The sequence below is a fragment of the Macaca fascicularis genome, chromosome 3 (genome assembly GCF_037993035.2).
Source record: "Macaca fascicularis isolate 582-1 chromosome 3, T2T-MFA8v1.1".
Classification (NCBI taxonomy): Eukaryota; Metazoa; Chordata; class Mammalia; order Primates; family Cercopithecidae; genus Macaca; species Macaca fascicularis.
Genome location: NC_088377.1, coordinates 125,522,183 through 125,538,744, shown reverse-complemented (window position 1 = coordinate 125,538,744; position 16,562 = coordinate 125,522,183). Strand labels below are relative to the sequence as shown.

General features: G+C 38.0%; 1 protein-coding gene across 14 annotated transcripts in view; it reads left to right on the top strand.

Annotated features, from left to right (window-relative positions):
* The window catches only part of DYNC1I1 (dynein cytoplasmic 1 intermediate chain 1), a 318,746-nt gene that overhangs the window by 23,696 nt on the left and 278,488 nt on the right, over positions 1 to 16,562 (top strand). For 10 of the 14 annotated variants that reach the window (XM_005550168.5, XM_045388826.3, XM_005550167.5 and 7 more), the window contains exons 2-3: positions 8,714 to 8,830; positions 14,368 to 14,482. In XM_005550168.5, the coding sequence (XP_005550225.1) occupies positions 8,723 to 8,830; positions 14,368 to 14,482 (223 nt within the window). In that variant the 5' untranslated portion in view covers positions 8,714 to 8,722. Of the gene's footprint in view, positions 1 to 6,611; positions 6,729 to 8,713; positions 8,831 to 14,367; positions 14,483 to 16,562 lie in introns of all 14 variants that reach the window. The other 4 variants (XM_074035474.1, XM_074035472.1, XM_045388825.3 and 1 more) reach the window with 1 other exon arrangement.

Here is a 16,562-nt window from a genome sequence, read left to right as displayed (position 1 = left end):
CTGCCTCAGCCTTCCCGAGTAGCTGGGATTACAGGTGCCTGCCACCACGCTCTGTGGGGCCTTTTCTTCAAGGCCTCGCTTTCCCCCTAACTCTGGTTTTCCTTATGCTGTATCTAGAGGCCTTACTTAGATCTCCCAGGTATTTTTGAATCATAGTTTGTGGAATTTTTGACTCTAACTTGAATTTTTAATGCTTAGTGATTTTGCTAGTCTTTCACTACTTCTTTCCCTGAAAAGAAAGAGCATGAACTCCCTCTATTTAGATTATTTATATACTCACTTAGCAAAATTTTGTCAAGGAAATGTCTCTGTAAGCTTTAGAATCAACTCTATCTTAGCAGAATTAGGTTAAGTCACAGTTGACTTAACCTAAGTTGGGGAACCCCTAGTGGTTCCCCAGGGGTTGGGGAACCTGGGGTTCCCCAGAAACTTTCAGGATCTGTAAGGTCAAAGCTATTTTCATAATAACACTAAAATGTTATCTGTCTTTTCTACTGTGTTGACATTTGCAGTGATGGTATAAAAGCAATCATGGGTAAAACTGCTGGTACTGTAATTCGATTTGAGGCAGTGGCACCAAACTGTACTAGTAGTGGCCCAAATTTCACTGCTACACGCACAGTTTTTAAAAAAAACCTAGTTTCACTTAAGAATGTCCTTCACAAAGCAGAAAAAAAATTAGTTACATTAAATGTCTACTCTTGGGTGTATGTTTTACTGTGTGACAAATGGGAACAAGCAAAGCCTTCTGCTACCAACTCAATAGTTGTCTTGAGGAAAAACATTTGTGCAATAATTTGAATTGTGAGTTAAACTAACAGCCTTAATAAAAAAAGAAACACTATTTTTTACTTGAACAACTGACAAACTAGGGTGATTCAGACTTCACTATTTGGTAGACATTTTCTCAAAAATCAATGGTGTGAGTTTGTCACTTCAAGAACATAACTGACAATATTTATTGCTAATGATAAAATTTGAGCTTTCAAACAAAAAGTAGAATTTTGGGCCACCCTGAGCTTGACAGTTTTATGTCACCTAAAGACTTCTAAAGAGCTTGGTGATGAAGTTACTAAATTTGATTTTCAGATATAATGTGTCAACATTTGGAAGGTCTGCCTGATTTATTATTTTCCAGTTACTTATAGTTTCCAAGTAACCTATTCTTGACATTATAAAATCATACATGAGTAAAAGATCGATTCAATGTTTAGGATAGACCAATGGATTTTAATGTAACAGAGTACAAAAAGTTCATTGATTGATATGGTTTCATATTCACATTGCCACTGACCTTTAAGAAACTGCTATTTGTTGACTTTTGGTGTAATAGTGAAGAATATCCACAATTACCTGAAGAGGCTGTTAAAATATTCCTCCTTTTTCAGATTACATATCTGTTTGAGGCCAGATTTTCTTCATATACTTCAACTAAAATAACATATCACAACAGATTGAATGCAGAAGTAGCTATAAGACAGCATTTGACTTCTATTAAACCAGATGTTAAAAAGATATGTGAAAATGTAAAAGCATTACACTCATCTTACTTTTTTTTCTTTTGTCTTGGAAATTGTAGTTTTTTTCACAAAATGTTAATAACATGTATGTTGTTACTTTAAAATAAATTATTAAATAAATACTTAAAGTTTTATCAGCTTTAATTTTTAACATGATTAATGTTAATAGATAACCTACATAAAAACATAAACCAAAGCTCTTTGAAGTTCTTGATAAATTTTTTTTTTTTTTTTTTTTTTTTGAGACGGAGTCTCACGCTGTTGCCTAGGCTGGAGTGCAGTGGCGCGATCTCGGCTCACTGCAAGCTCCGCCTCCCGGGTTCCCGCCATTCTCCTGCCTCAGCCTCCTGAGTAGCTGGGACTACAGGCGCCCGCCACCGCGCCCGGCTAATTTTTTGTATTTTTAGTAGAGACGGGGTTTCACTGTGGTCTCGATTTCCTGACCTTGTGATCCGCCCTCCTCGGCCTCCCAAAGTGCTGGGATTACAGGCTTGAGCCACCGCGCCCGGCCGATAAATTTTAAGAGTATAACAGGGTACTGAAATAAAAATGTTTGAGAACTGCTCTTCTGTGGTGTTAGTAGAACAGTCCTGAGCATCGTCCTACTATAAGATGGATTTTATTTAAAATTTTGTTTTCATAGTGTACTGATGGCTGTAAAAATGTAGGAAATAACCCTCCTTTCACCAGCCAACTCCCTCCTGAGATGTCTATCACTCTTTTTTTTGACTGAGCTATAGCTGTAAAAATGGGCTCATGGTTGTCGTCTGTATCATCCCTTGGCCTCCCATTCAAGTGGAAGGAGGCAGCTGCATTTTATGAGACACTAAGCAGGTGAAATGGGGCTGTGAAAGATCAAATTTCTTACACGTATTCAGTGGCAGATGAAAAGTTCAATACATGATAGTGAAGAGCTGACAAGAGCAATTGTTTTCAGGCAGGAAAAGAGAACTTATTTCTGGGTATTTTCTCAATAAGTCTGGCAACAGCTGGGCAATGATTTAAACCTCCTAGGATTCCAACTTTAAGCTTAAAAATACATTTGCATATGCCAGCATTAGGAATGGAATCCCAAACGGCTGCCAACTTAGACAACCGAAAGGAAATAGAGATCTATATTGTTCAAAAGCTAAGCCTTCGGAGGTGCTGTTACTCAGCAGCTGTGTAAACAGAACTAAATCCTTTGCATCTCCTCTGCTAGACACTTGGTTCTAAATAGGACCAAACTGTGCCATGATGATACGTACAGAAATAAAAATGAAGGCAATAGATATCATTGTTGGGTTCGAGAAAAGCTGGACATTTTCCTTTCTCTATGGATATGTGCAGACATAAGAAATGTAAAGGAGATGTAGGGGAACCTGGCAAGGCAAGGGAAGAGGTGAAAATGATTTTAGTTTTATTTCCTCCCTCCTCAGTATCCACATTTCTCTCTCTCATGTTTGCCTCCCTCCCTCCTCTCCCCATTTTTTCCTCTATTGAAACTGAGGGGCCGCGTATGGTGGCTCACGTTTGTAATCCCAGCGAAGACCCAGGCAGGAGGATCATCTGAGGTCGGCAGTTAAGACCAGCCTGGCCAACATGGCGAAACCCCGTCTCTATAAAAAATACAAAAATTAGCTGGGCCCAGTAGCATGCACCTGTAGTCCCAGCTACTTGGGAGGCTGAGGCAGGAGAATTGCTTGAACCTAGTAGGTGGAGGTTGCAGTGAGCTGAGATTGTGCCACTGCACTGCAGCCTGGGTGAAAGAGCAAGACTCTGTCCCAGAAAAAAAAAAAAAAAAAAAGAAAGAAAGAAAAGAAACTTAGGACCATGAGCCATTTGTATAATGGAACAGCAGGAGAGACCTTCGCTATAACTAACTTCCTAACTAGAGAAGAAACCATGTCTTCATATACCAACTCATCCTCCGGGGGAAGTGGGTAAGGTGCAGGGGATGTCTGCTGAGGACAGCTTGATATGTAATTCTTATGTTCAAAAGAAAAAACTGAGAAGGTTTTTTTTTACTGTTAAGCTAAATGACTACACTTAATTTTTTAAAAAGGTGTTTTTTGTTTTTTTTGTTTTTTTGTTTTTTTTGAGTCACATCCCTTTTCCCACATGCCTTCCATTTTATAACTCATTTAGATAGAGAAGCTCCTTCTACTTGCTCTGAAGTGTTTTAGAATGGCTAGGAACACAGACTGGATTTCCTTACTTTAAATGTATTGTTATTAAATCAGTAATGTCCCATGTCTTTCATGTAATTCTCACAGTAACACTTTTTAAATGATTGCAGTGAACTTGGAGTGATGACTTGGTTATTGAATTAGGGTGCAATTGGTGATGTGGGCAAGACTGGGCAGGGTAAACTAATGGTAATAATAATAGAAAAGAAAGGGGAGAAGAAGGAAAAGGAGAAACTTTTCTCGGGTGTTTAGTATTTGCCAGGCATAATTTTTAGCTCTTTACTTTTATTGACTCGTGTATTTGGATCAAAAGAATGACAGCTTACTAGATCAGAGATGTGCTGAAGCCAAAGTGATCAGAACTGAGACGTTTGGGAGGATGAGTGGAGATGAGCTGTAGTGACAACACTAAGCAGAGGATAAAGGGTGAATCAAGGAACAAAAGGGAAATCAGTAGTAGAGAGCTGAAATCTGAAAAAAAGCTAGCAGGCTCTAGGGATTGGTGTATGGAGTCTAGGGTAAATGTAGTAACTGATTTGAACTTTGAGACATCTGTTTTGGGGTGAATATAACTTGGCTTGACAAAGAAAGACGAGCGGTGAAATGGGGATTGTGTTCAGTGATAGTAAAGCTGGAGGGTTTGCAGGAGAACAGAGGCTGTGATGCGGGGGTGGAGGGAGGTAAGAAGTGTGAATTTGGCAATGAAGGTGGGTGAAAGTGAGTGAGGAAGAGGAGATGCCACCTATGGAAAAAGAGTTCTGAATATGGGACTCTGCTCCGAGGATGCTCAGCAGGAGGTACAAAAGTGCAACTGATCACAGTGGATGGGGCTGGGGAGAGACTGAGCTGTGATTCCTCCTAAGTCTAGGTGGAGTCAAGCCCAGAGTTGGCTGGTGTGTGTTAGAACATGCAGATGATCAGACAGGGAGGAGCCCTATACCCAGAGGTGGGTTTGATTTACCCACTTGATCCCTTGCCATTTGTAAATGAGAGACCAGCTTTTTATGTGTATGAAGTAAATGAGCAATAATTAGCAGCAGGTAGCTTTGACTCTTATTTTCTTAGACTGAGTGCATCAGAATTGCCTTGGCAATAACCTGCATTAGCCACAGGAATCTCTATAACTCATGTCCCTCATGCTTTGCTCCTCGATTTGCTTTATTTGATGTGCAGGGAGATTTAGTGGGTCAGAGGAGCAAGCCCCCCAGGAAATCCTATGGAGTTCAGTGCTGACACTGCATTTAATGCTACTATTTAAGCCATTTTACTATGTGTAAAGGCTCATTCATTCACTATAATGTGTACTTTCCAAACCCTTTATGAGGCATTCTCTTGAGATTCCTTATTCTCCTAGGGGTTGATACTAAGCATCTATTTTGGAATGGATCAAAAAATCAATAAATGGAAGGCCATTTACAGTTGTGTCTTCTAGCATTGTAACCTGCTGCATTTAAAGACTTAAATTATTTGGATCATCACTACCTAATATAATCTTTTTTAAAAAATTGCCTCAATGTTTTTGTTGTTATTTTTAAAATATTGACTCTCTGGCTGGGAATTCCACTTAAATGGTCAACATTGTAAGACATGTTTATTATTTGCAAGAAAGCCTTTGCACTTTGCAGAAATTTTCTGAGAATACATTTTACTTCCCTTTTGTGATTGAAATTCTTTGCAAGAAAATCATAACAAATACAAGACTTTCTTATGATTTGCTCCTTAATGACAATAAATATTGCTGAAGTTGTACCAGACAGTTTTGATGAATTGGAGAAAGGTAAAAAAATGTTGGGGAAAGGTCAAGTAAAAGTTGGGGAAATGTGGGGGAGGGGAAAACTCACATTTTCTAAGAAGATTCTCCTGGCTGCTTTCAGCTTAGAATGAAACAGCTATTGCTTTAACAGTGATTTTTCTGATCATACATTTCATTTCTGACTACCAAAAGATTTCCAGCACACTAGTTAGATGGACCCTCATTGGTCAATGGTGTTTATAACTTCTCAGATGACTTCTGGAATTCCTGCCAGGAATTTTACCCATTGGTGTTGAAAATTATTGGCAACCTGTATTTTAGTGATAAACTTCACTTTTGTGAAGTTCTGCAACTTCTCTTGGAAAGAAAAATATCAGAAGATCTAACTTCGTGGGCCCGTGTCCCTCCATGTGGACCCTCAGTCGGACCTGGTGGAGCTTCCTCCTGTGGACCGGGCATTTCCTCTCTGGCTGGCCCTCAGTCACGGCTCTGCTTGCTCAATTACTCCCTTGGCTCTGTTAAGACTTTGAATTGCATCTTCTGTTTAAACAGTCCTTTGTAGGGGGATGACCCCAAACTCTATTCCTTAACTTCAGTCCCCCATCCCACTTCTCCCCCAATCTGTAGTGTTGTATTTGTGCATTCTGCCCAGAAGTTCCACTGATACCCAAATTATGACATACATGTTGCAAGGTTTTTTCACCATTTTCCTCTTTGTCTTCTCTTCCTAATTTCACTGCCATCCCCTTTGCCTTCTCAAAGTCGAATTGTTACTGGACCTTCCATTTTTGCTTCCATATTTAAAGGCTACTAAGAGTTCCTTGGTCCCTCTTGGCTGTGCTCTCCCTAGTGCACATTCTCTACTTCTGTCTCCACATTTGCCTACCATCCCTGTACAGGTACAGTTGAATCAGAGAGAAGCTGGCATTAGTTTCCCAGCAGCTTGCCTTATTTCTAGTTTTTGCTCCAGTCTGTTATACAGGCAGGGACAAGAATAGGCTTAAGCAAATTCCATTTTTATTTTGTCACTTTTCTTTTCAAAAATCTGCTATGTTTGCCCATCACCCATTACACCAAATATAACTCAATTTTCTGTTTTGTCCAGGCTTTCCAGGTTGCCTCAACATATCCATTCTTACCAATTAAACTTTTTTTTCTTTTTTAAAACAGAGTCTCACTCTGCCACCCAGGCTAGAGTGCAGTGCATGATTATAACTCACGGTAACCGTGAACTCTCGGCCTCAAGCTATCCTCCTGCCTCAGCCTCCCAAAGCACTGGGGTTACAGGTATGAACCAGCACACCTGGCCTCAACTTTCTGTTTCTTGACTTGAATTTACCCACATCTCTTGCACTCAATCTGTGAGTTCCCTCTTTGACAGGTCTTCACACATCCAAATATGCCCTTCCTTTGCTAGTTCTGACCTCATTCAATACCCAGTCCCAATTCTACCTACTCCTCAATGCTTTCCCTGGCATACTCCACCAGACCTTGATTATCATTTTGCTCTGCATTCCTCTGAACTTGTACACTGGGGATCACAAATATGTAGTAGGTCAGCTTGAATTTAGATTCTGCCATCCATTGGCTAGGCAGCTTGAATTTAGATTCTGCCATCTATTGGCTAGGCAGTCTCAGTACTTACTGAACCTCCTTTGTCTTAATTATGAAAAGGAATTAATAATAATACTGGTGTACTTGGATTGATATGATTACATGTGATAAGGATGTCAAGGGCCTGGCACTGAGTAATCAATAAGCCAATATCTCAGAGAACATCTCTATCCACACTGCATGTCCACAAATTTGAGCTATATACTCTTTGAAGGAGAGAATCTGGTTTTGCTTATCTTTGGAACCCTATTCATTATAAAGTGCCTAGCACCGATTAAATACAACAAATATTTGTTGAAAAATGTAGAAAGAATATGATCATGAATGGCAGAGATTGGTTATTGCAATAATTCTGATTATTTCACAAATCTCTGCTGTCACACTGTGATCAGAAATGTGTATAGTAGAAACACAGTGTATTTCCCAACTTGTTTATTTGTCTGAAAGTGTGTCCTAGAGTGACTGCAGATTCATGATTACCTTCTGGGGACAATGACAAAAAAGTTGAGAATTTTTCATTGTTCTGTATTCTTTGGGTTTTGTGTGTGTGTGTGTTTTTGTTTTTGTTTGTTTGTTTGTTTGCCTTCCATTGCTCTGTAATCTACTTCAAGATACATTATATATTTATCCTAGTTGCATGCAAATAGTATGCGAATGAATACTCATGACATTTATGGTTAGTCAATTTTTCCCCATTATTTTAGAAAATTGGGCGAGGGTGGCCCTTCATTTCTCAAGGTTTCCATTTTGTTAGTTTTCAGTTGGGAGCACAAAAGGCTTAAATATATAATCATCGGTAATTAGTAAGAGTCTTCTTCGAACTGATTTCATTTAAAAATGTTACTGGCACCATCACTACCAGCACCGTCACCATGATTAACATTAAAATTAAATCTTGTTTGGATAAAATTTCCTAAGAACTTGCCATGGTGTTATCTCCCATTTCATGTGCTCACAAACACCCTTTGCTTTGGAAAGGGAAAGTGCCAGAATAAGCAATATTACATTCAGAATGCAAATGAAAGTTTTATAGAAATAGGGTTGTGTTGGAGAGGAAATTAACTGTGACACTTCAGGAGTTTTACAGAGAAAGAAGATTAACATGTTAGGTCTTCAGCAGCTGTCTTCCCTGATGCAAATAACGTTAGGCAAAATGAAATCTCCATGCGTCCTAGCTCAGTGGAGGAATGTTTATTGAGTCCATAGAAATTTGAGCAGGGCACGTCTCTAAGGGTTTATGACAGCCTATTTTCTTTTCTCAGTGTGGGAATGAATTGCTCCATTATCATCTAAATTGGAAGTCATGATGATGGTTCTTTTTTGATTCTTTATTTATTTTTGTTTATTTGTTAAGAAACTTGTACAGAAAATGTGTTGATTATCTGGAAGTTGCTATCCTTGCTTAGGCCAGATAATAACCTTGTATTTCTTTAGATATTTATGTATATATACCTAAAAGGGAAATATTTTATATCCTTGGACCAGATCTAACTTAATTTGTTTCTTTGATTCTTTCACATAGGCTAAATAATACAACCTCTTGTTGATCACCCAAAAGTCACATTTTCAAATTGCATTTTCTTTCAAATGATTTTTGCAATGATATACAGAAAAGTTATTTTTATATATGTTCACTTTTTTTTTTCTCTTTCTCCAAGGAAACCAACATGTCTGACAAAAGTGACTTAAAAGCTGAGCTAGAGCGCAAAAAGCAGCGCTTAGCACAGATAAGAGAAGAGAAGAAACGGAAGGAAGAGGAGAGGAAAAAGAAAGAGGTAAATCCTGGGTGTTGGGGTGTTGTGGGGGAAAAAGAAAGATCACTTGATTCTGAGGGGCTGGTCAAATTGATAAATAGGACCTCCTAAAAGAATCCTTTTATGATATTGGAATAAAATGATTGACTATGTCCCTATTCCGCATGATAAAGTTGTTACCTTCTGCTATGTACTGGTCAGCCATCACCTAAATGGGGGATTACATTTGATCCAGAGGCTCCAGAGGCCTCCAAACTCCAGGTTCATCACAGACTCGAACAGAATTCTAAGGGTGGTCTGTGATCTTGTTATTGTTAGAAACTTCTTAACCTTTCTGTGCCTCAGTTTCCTATTTTTAATATGAGAACAATAATACATTTATTTTGTGGGGCGGTACTTAGCAGTACCTAGAATATAGTTAGTACTTGATAAATGTTAGTTTTAAGAAAAGGTTTTTCTTTTTTTTCTGAAAAATCTACCAGCAGGAACATTTTAGCAGAAAATTAGAAAACTATGCCAGTAGATTTCCATTGTTTCCAAAGTGGTGTACGTTTTTTAATGGTAAATAAGCATCTTAGGTTTGGTAAGGGGAAGGCTGTCCTTCTCTTAGTGAGAAGGTAGATAGGATAGTACATACAGTACAAAGAATTATTACATGTTAGATCTGGCTGAAATTTCAGAGACTTTCCATTCAGGCCCCTCTTTGTGCCAACAAAGCAGCAGAGATCCAGAGGTGAAATGTAGCTTTTCTGCTTTCTAGACTTAGAATCTAGGACTCTGTAATCCCAATCCAATGCCTTGTTGTCATGTCACATTTTCTTCCACTATGTGAATCAAACAAATAATTTATTTTTAGTTCCCTAATTTGTTGTGGCAGTGTAGGAATAGCCCACATCTTATACAAAAACCAGATACCAAAGATATTTTTGAATAGTTTTCTAAGAAAAAACTTCGTGTGGTATGATATGCTTTTGTGTATAGAAACCAGAGCTGCTTCCCTATGCAGTTCTTCTGTAAGGAAAAAGAAAACTTATTTTGATGCCTTACAATCTAAATAAGTGTTGTTTCATACTACAAGGCTGAGAGACCAAGGTAATAGATTTACAACAATTATTATTTTCCAACAAAGTAAAAGATAATTGCAGTTGCATTTTAGCCTTCTGGCATCTCTCATCTCTCCATACCATTACGCATTGATTGATGTGATCATTTGTTTGTCCTTGACATCACACATAATGTTTTTTCCCTTTGAGATCTTTGCTGTTACGTATGCAGTCTTTGAGTGAAGTAGAGGTGAGAATTGACAAGGAATGGCTATTCATTTCCATGCAAAGCCAAAAAAAGCATTAAGTTATTATATTTCCTTTCCCTCAAATGTCAACACTTACTGTAGTTTTAAAGCACCTGTTATCCTTTACTAATAACCAGTTTCCTTTTAAACTGACATTCTAATATCCAACTTGAATTTCATAGAATTACCACAAAATGTGATGTGATATGGGAAATTTCGTTCCAAATTATGCTGTCTGCTTCATCTTTTTCATTTTACACATTTTGGGGAAATTACAGGCACACTGGACTGATGGAAGCAGGCTCCCCTTTTGATTCTATAACCAAGCACTTTTGCCTGGTGAGGATTTAGCTGGTTTCACAGCAAGAAGAGCCCTGGAAGGTTGGAGGCTGCAGGTAGTCGAGGGTATGGAACACCTGGACTCTAGACATTCCTGGCTGCTGCCTCATTCTGGATTGACATCATATGAAGTCCTAATTTTCTCATGTCTAAAGTGACATGGTGATTGAAGCTTGTGATAACTGAACTGTGCTCCACAGAGTCAGATGGCAATACAGAGTCCCAGTCTTCCATCCTCAAAGTTTCTGATTTGAGTGATCTGAAGCAGGGCTAGATTTTAGGATCCATTGGACCACATCGTCTTTAACATCTCTCCTGGCTTGAAATCTTCTCCCTTCCCATCCATCTCCCCTCAAAGAGATCTTTCCTTGGTTCTTTCCATGCACTCTCTGCAACTGTGCTGACTTGGTTGGTTCTGAGCAGCTGGGGCTGTAAGACTGAAGACAGTTAACACAGTGATTATGCACAGGGGCCTTTGAGTTGAACATGGCTGGGAAGCCTGGATCTGCCCTTCACAGACTGGCCCTGAATGGGTATCGGTCCTCTCTGAACCTGTTTCCTCTTCTGTAAAATGGAAAAAGGAATGATGTCTTCCTCACAGATTCAAGAGGATTCGAGAAGATCCCAAAGCAGTAAGAGACAGCTGTCATTCTGCTATCAGAGTAGATGAATGGGGCTTCACAGAATGGTCGCATACATTTTTAGGATCTCTGCTGGTGAGCCCATTTTATAAAAATGCCCCATTTTTAGAAGGATCTTAAAATTCAAGGCCCCCAGTTTCATGGGATTGGAGCATTTCGTGGCTGAAAGGAATCTGGAAGTAATCTATTCTGATCCTTTCTCACATAGGGAAGCTGGGCTGCAGAGGTCTAAGCCTTAGAGGCAGTCCCCCTTTATCTCCAATCACATGAAGGAGTCTGGAGATAAAAGGGAGCTACCTCTAAGGCTCATCAAGCCAATTTTCCAGATCAGAAACCTGAAGTCGTCCTTTCACCACCCCCTACCCCAATTTGCAGTGATCATCAGGTCTGCACAGGCATAACAAGATTCTCTTTTCGCCCCCATTTTTTTTCTCCCTAAAATCCACATTCCAGTCAGATGCAGCTGCTTACATGTGCCCTGATGGACTACATTCTTTCTTGACAGAGAGCTTAGGATGTTCTCTTTCCTCTGCTTTCACTGATCTACTTCTTCCTATCATCCTTTGCCTGGCTGTTAAGTTTACCTGGCTGTCCTTCACCTGGCTGTTAACTGCATGTCGTTCCGTTCTCATCTCCTATGTCACTTTCTCCAGAAAGCTGCCTCTGAAACCTTTGTTTCCTCATGACTAGGTTAGTTCTGCATCCTATCATTGACATTATCAAACCATTTAGGACAAGGTGTTATATTCTCCCCTTCACTTGTCTTTTTCTCCTAATAGATTGCAAGCTTTCAAGGTCAGGGCTATATGCTTTTGTTGTTGTTGTTGTTTGTTTTTTAATCATTAAGTCAATGTCTAATATAGGTTTTACCATATGGTAGACATTCAAAAAGGAGTTATAGAATGAATGAATGAGTGAATAAATGTACATATGAACTAGTCAGGGCAGGTTTGTGAGGCACGTCCCAGACATCCTTTCCAAGCATCTGCAAATTTGTTTGGAAACTTCTGATCCTGAATCCATGGAATATCGACTGGCCACTGTCACTGACTCCCGAGTTTAAGATTTTCTAGTTTTGTGTTGTTTATAGAGAATTAGAAATAGATTTAAATAGCCTTGATTTTTATAAACTTTCTTTAGGCTTATATTTTAAATAAAACAAATAAATTTAACATTAAAAAGAAAATAAATGCTCTTTAATACTAAACTGAGTGCCCTTTTTTTGCCATGAATATAAAAACTAGTGTGAATTAGGACCACCCAAGTTGATTATCTCCACAGAATTCAGGAAACTGTGTCCATGTTGTGTAAAATGACCACCCTCTGCTCTTTTGGATGTCAACTGCTCTCTTGGCTGTGATATTATGGATGAAATCTGATTTTAAAATAAATATCGTGGCCACCATTTAAGACACTGGCCCAATTTCATGAAAAATTGGCTTTAATGCAATGAGGTGAGCTCAGTGGGAGCCACCCTGAAGTTTCATTCTGTCCTTGGCCTTTTGCCGAATTGCTGCGAGGTAGAATGGCCAGGAGTTTCCTGGCCCATCCTCACATGTTTCTCTAATAAATGTGGAAATGTGTGTGGAAAAGTGATTGTCAATTCTCAGTTGACAAATTTTTCTTTCTTTGATTATCTTCTCTGGGTCTCAGCTGTGATTACTCTACACAAACAGAAATATCACTTGCTGAGAAAGGCACCTTGAAGGTTTTTAATTACTAATGCTACAAAATCACTGCTTGTTGAATGATTAAAACATAGTAGGATTCTGTAGTAGATACAGATCCTCACTCTGCAACATCTTTTTTCTCATCTTAGTTCTATCTTTGCCTCTGTTGTACACATAAACTTTGGGACTTGCTTCGGTAGTTTAAATGTTAAAATTGCAAAAGAACATGAACTTTGATATCTTCACTGATAAGAGATTAAACTGCCATTTCATAATTTTGGGTTACGCAGAATGTCTGAAATACTCTAGGACTCTTATAAGCCCTTACTGGCCTTCAAATGGTAGTCTTCCCTCTAATGACAGATAGACTTCAAAAATATGAGTGCTTTAGCCCAAAGTTAATAGTAACAGAATTGTTGAGTGCAGAGACATGTGCAAAGATACACTTAGTTTATAATCAGTGTGTAGGTTACCCTCTGGGAGTAAGTCAAAAGTTGCATAAACTCTTTCTGCTTATAGACACTACAATGTAACTAATGCTTCACTGCTTCAAAATGTATTCTACATGCCCAAAGAAAGTAATGTACTTGTTAGCTTACCCAACTTCCCCTGGGGAAGAAGGTATGTCTCATAACGAAATGTTTTTTGACAGGCTTTAAGACAACTTCACTTCTGTAAGCTCACAAAGCTTTGTTGTGAGGTAGTTACACATCAACATGATGTTATCATGTTTCAGATGTGGAGCAAATAATTTATCTTAAGTAATAACTGTATTATGAAAGAGAGAAGAGACTTGGAATGTTTAAATTTCCCCTAGAATCCCACCACATATCTTGTTTACCTGCCTTTTAATTTGTCACTAATCTGTAAAAACACCAACTGGCATAGGATCTGACATTAAGAGGGCGGTATGAAAAACATAATGTGTCTTTAGACAGAATTTGTGAAAGGAATTTCTTGTAAATGATTTGCTGTACTATATTTTCTACATGATAATTTTCTTCTTCCAGTTAGTATATATAATGGAATCCTGTGAGAATTAGAATCAAGTACCAAGACATATCAATATTGATCACATGCCTTAATACAGATTTTAGCCCAGTTTATTTTAAACCACGGCAAACTTGTCTTAGCAATACAAATAGTGTGTTTTACAGTTAAACATTTTCATAAATAGTTTTACTTTTCCGCAAGATCCCAACAATTCCTGGTTTGCACAATCCCAAACATGGGACCTGAATATTACAAACACAGTCACAATAACTGATATCCCAGAAGGGAAAAGGAGGTCTAAAAAAACAGTCAGAATTTTTTTTTTTTATATTATGTCCCCAGCCAGAAATACTTTGCCTTGATGTTTTCTCTTCCAAAACCTGGGAGAGAAACTTTCATCTCATGTGATAGAAGCAGGAAAAAGCCTTCAACCAAAAGAGAAAGTAGTGGGCCAGTAATTATTAAATGGAGCAATTATGGTGTTTATTCATCCTTTATACATATGATTATATCTATTTAGGGCTTTTGCCTTGTCTTCACTGCCATGCATTTATCATTTTCAGTTTCAGCCAGGAAAAGCATTTAGTTACGTTATTAACTTTTCTTACTGACGTCTACTTCTAGGCTGATATGCAGCAGAAGAAAGAACCTGTTCAGGATGACTCTGATCTGGATCGCAAACGACGAGAGACAGAGGCTTTGCTGCAAAGCATTGGTATCTCACCGGAGCCGCCTCTAGGTACTTAAAAGTGCTTCCTGTTACTATTCCTCAGAATCAACTTGTGTGGGATATACCATGTCCAGTGTTTACTATTCTTTTAAGTCTTTAACTTTTTTTAATTTTTATTTTTAAAGACATTCTGTGGCTTATGGTTCAGGTTGCATGTATTTTTGGAATTGAGGGGGCGGGAAGGAGGTGGGAGGAAAGGTTGTAGAATTGTCAGTAGTTTGCTGCTTATTGACTGATTAGATGGTCAACCTTCTCCACCGTGTTACTAGTAGATTATTTTATACTTGTTAAATGAGTTGCCACTTGGTAAATATAAGAAATCTTGGAATTTCTTATTAAATTGTTCTTTGTTTTCACTGCTGAATTCCAGCGCCTCTTTGCCAATCTAAATACTATGGATCTGGTTATGAATTTCATAACTACCACAGGCGTAGAGTTAGTCCATGATGAAAATAGAAGGCACAGTGGGAAATTTGAAGGAAGACAAAATGGTGGTGGATTAGCAGCCGATTAACAAGTTTAAATTAATTTGACTTTATTGTATTTTGATTTGATTACTAATTGGCATTTTCACTGCAATGCTCCTCCTCTAATTCATTCATTCCTAGTTGATTGTCTGTGACCTCATTTTATCACTAAAGCTTGTATATTGAATTACTTGTTTTCTTTGTGTTGAAGGTTACTTGTGCATATTTTGTTTATTCTGTCACTTACCTATATATCTCTCAGGTAATAGTTTTATTTTTCTTTTATCCTTTTGTTTTCCATACATTTAAGATTAATCCTAGGGTGTCTATAAAACTGCATTATATCCAGTATAGTTAAAAACCCTTTTAAAAGAATACATAAAAATAAATATAATATTCAGGTCTTTTGTTTAGAATACTTTCTTCTGAAGTTAATTCCATAATTGACTTTTATATTAAAATAAATTATCATTTATTTCCGTAATTACTTAAACTAAGAATAAAAAGTATTCCATGTACAACAAAATGGCAAATGTTTATATCAATGTGAATAATGAAAATAACATATAATAAGCTTAAAAATTATTAAGTATTGCTGGATGTATTTTAATACATACAAAACTAAAACACTATTAATAAGCATTTTATACTCAATCTCAATTTGTAATAGGTAAAATAGTATGTTCAAGAATGCTATAATAAGCCCCAATAAGATTAGATTCTTTTGTTTAATTTCTTTATGTTGTGGAAGACGTAACCTAGGGGATATTATATTTGACTGATGGCCCTTCTCTTCTACTTAAGAGCTGAGACACTTTTTTTTCTACTTAGTTGACATCGGATATGAGTTAGACACCTTGCAATCAATTATATTTGTGCCTCAAAATAGCCTTTGAAATTCTGTTGCATTGTGAACCCTGGTTAAACACAGTAATAGTATGTCCTAGTCTCCCCTACCCTATGTAAAGCCAGTAATTAAACTTTAAGAACAAAACAGATTAACATCTCTAAACCATGACCAACTTTTGAAGTATCCCTGCATTACTGCCAAGGGACCCTGGCAAGGGCCCCGTTTTCATTTTTCAGTCACCTCTCCGACTTACCCTCTGAACTTACACAGAGGGTAATCAGTGAATTAATTGTGGGACCACATGAAAATTCCTAGCTCCTTGACAGATCTGCCATTGTGTTATAGGATTTGGGCAAAATAGTTGAGCCCTTTACCCTATTAAATAAATAAAAGGAAATTGCACATGATTGAAACCAAATGGGAATCTACACTTATGTACTGACATTTCTTTCTATCCATATGGCTTCTTTGGCATATGTGATATTGAGAACCCATTGAATTGCCTGGCCTGGAGCCATCTTGGCTATTTGGTGCAGCTTCTTTCTGAAGGACCTTGGGCTTGTATCTGAAGGAAGGGGGAAAAAATTGCATTGGCTTTAGCTTTTTTCTTTTGTTATGCTTGCTCTCGGATTTTCAGCTTGTGCCGACCTCGATCTTTGAACTTGTCTCCTGTCTTCAGAGTGGCAGCTTACTTCTGTGCACATGGCAGTGTCTTCTAGAGCTGCTGGAGGCAAGGCAAAACGAGTCCCAAAGACAGTAAACAGTACAATGG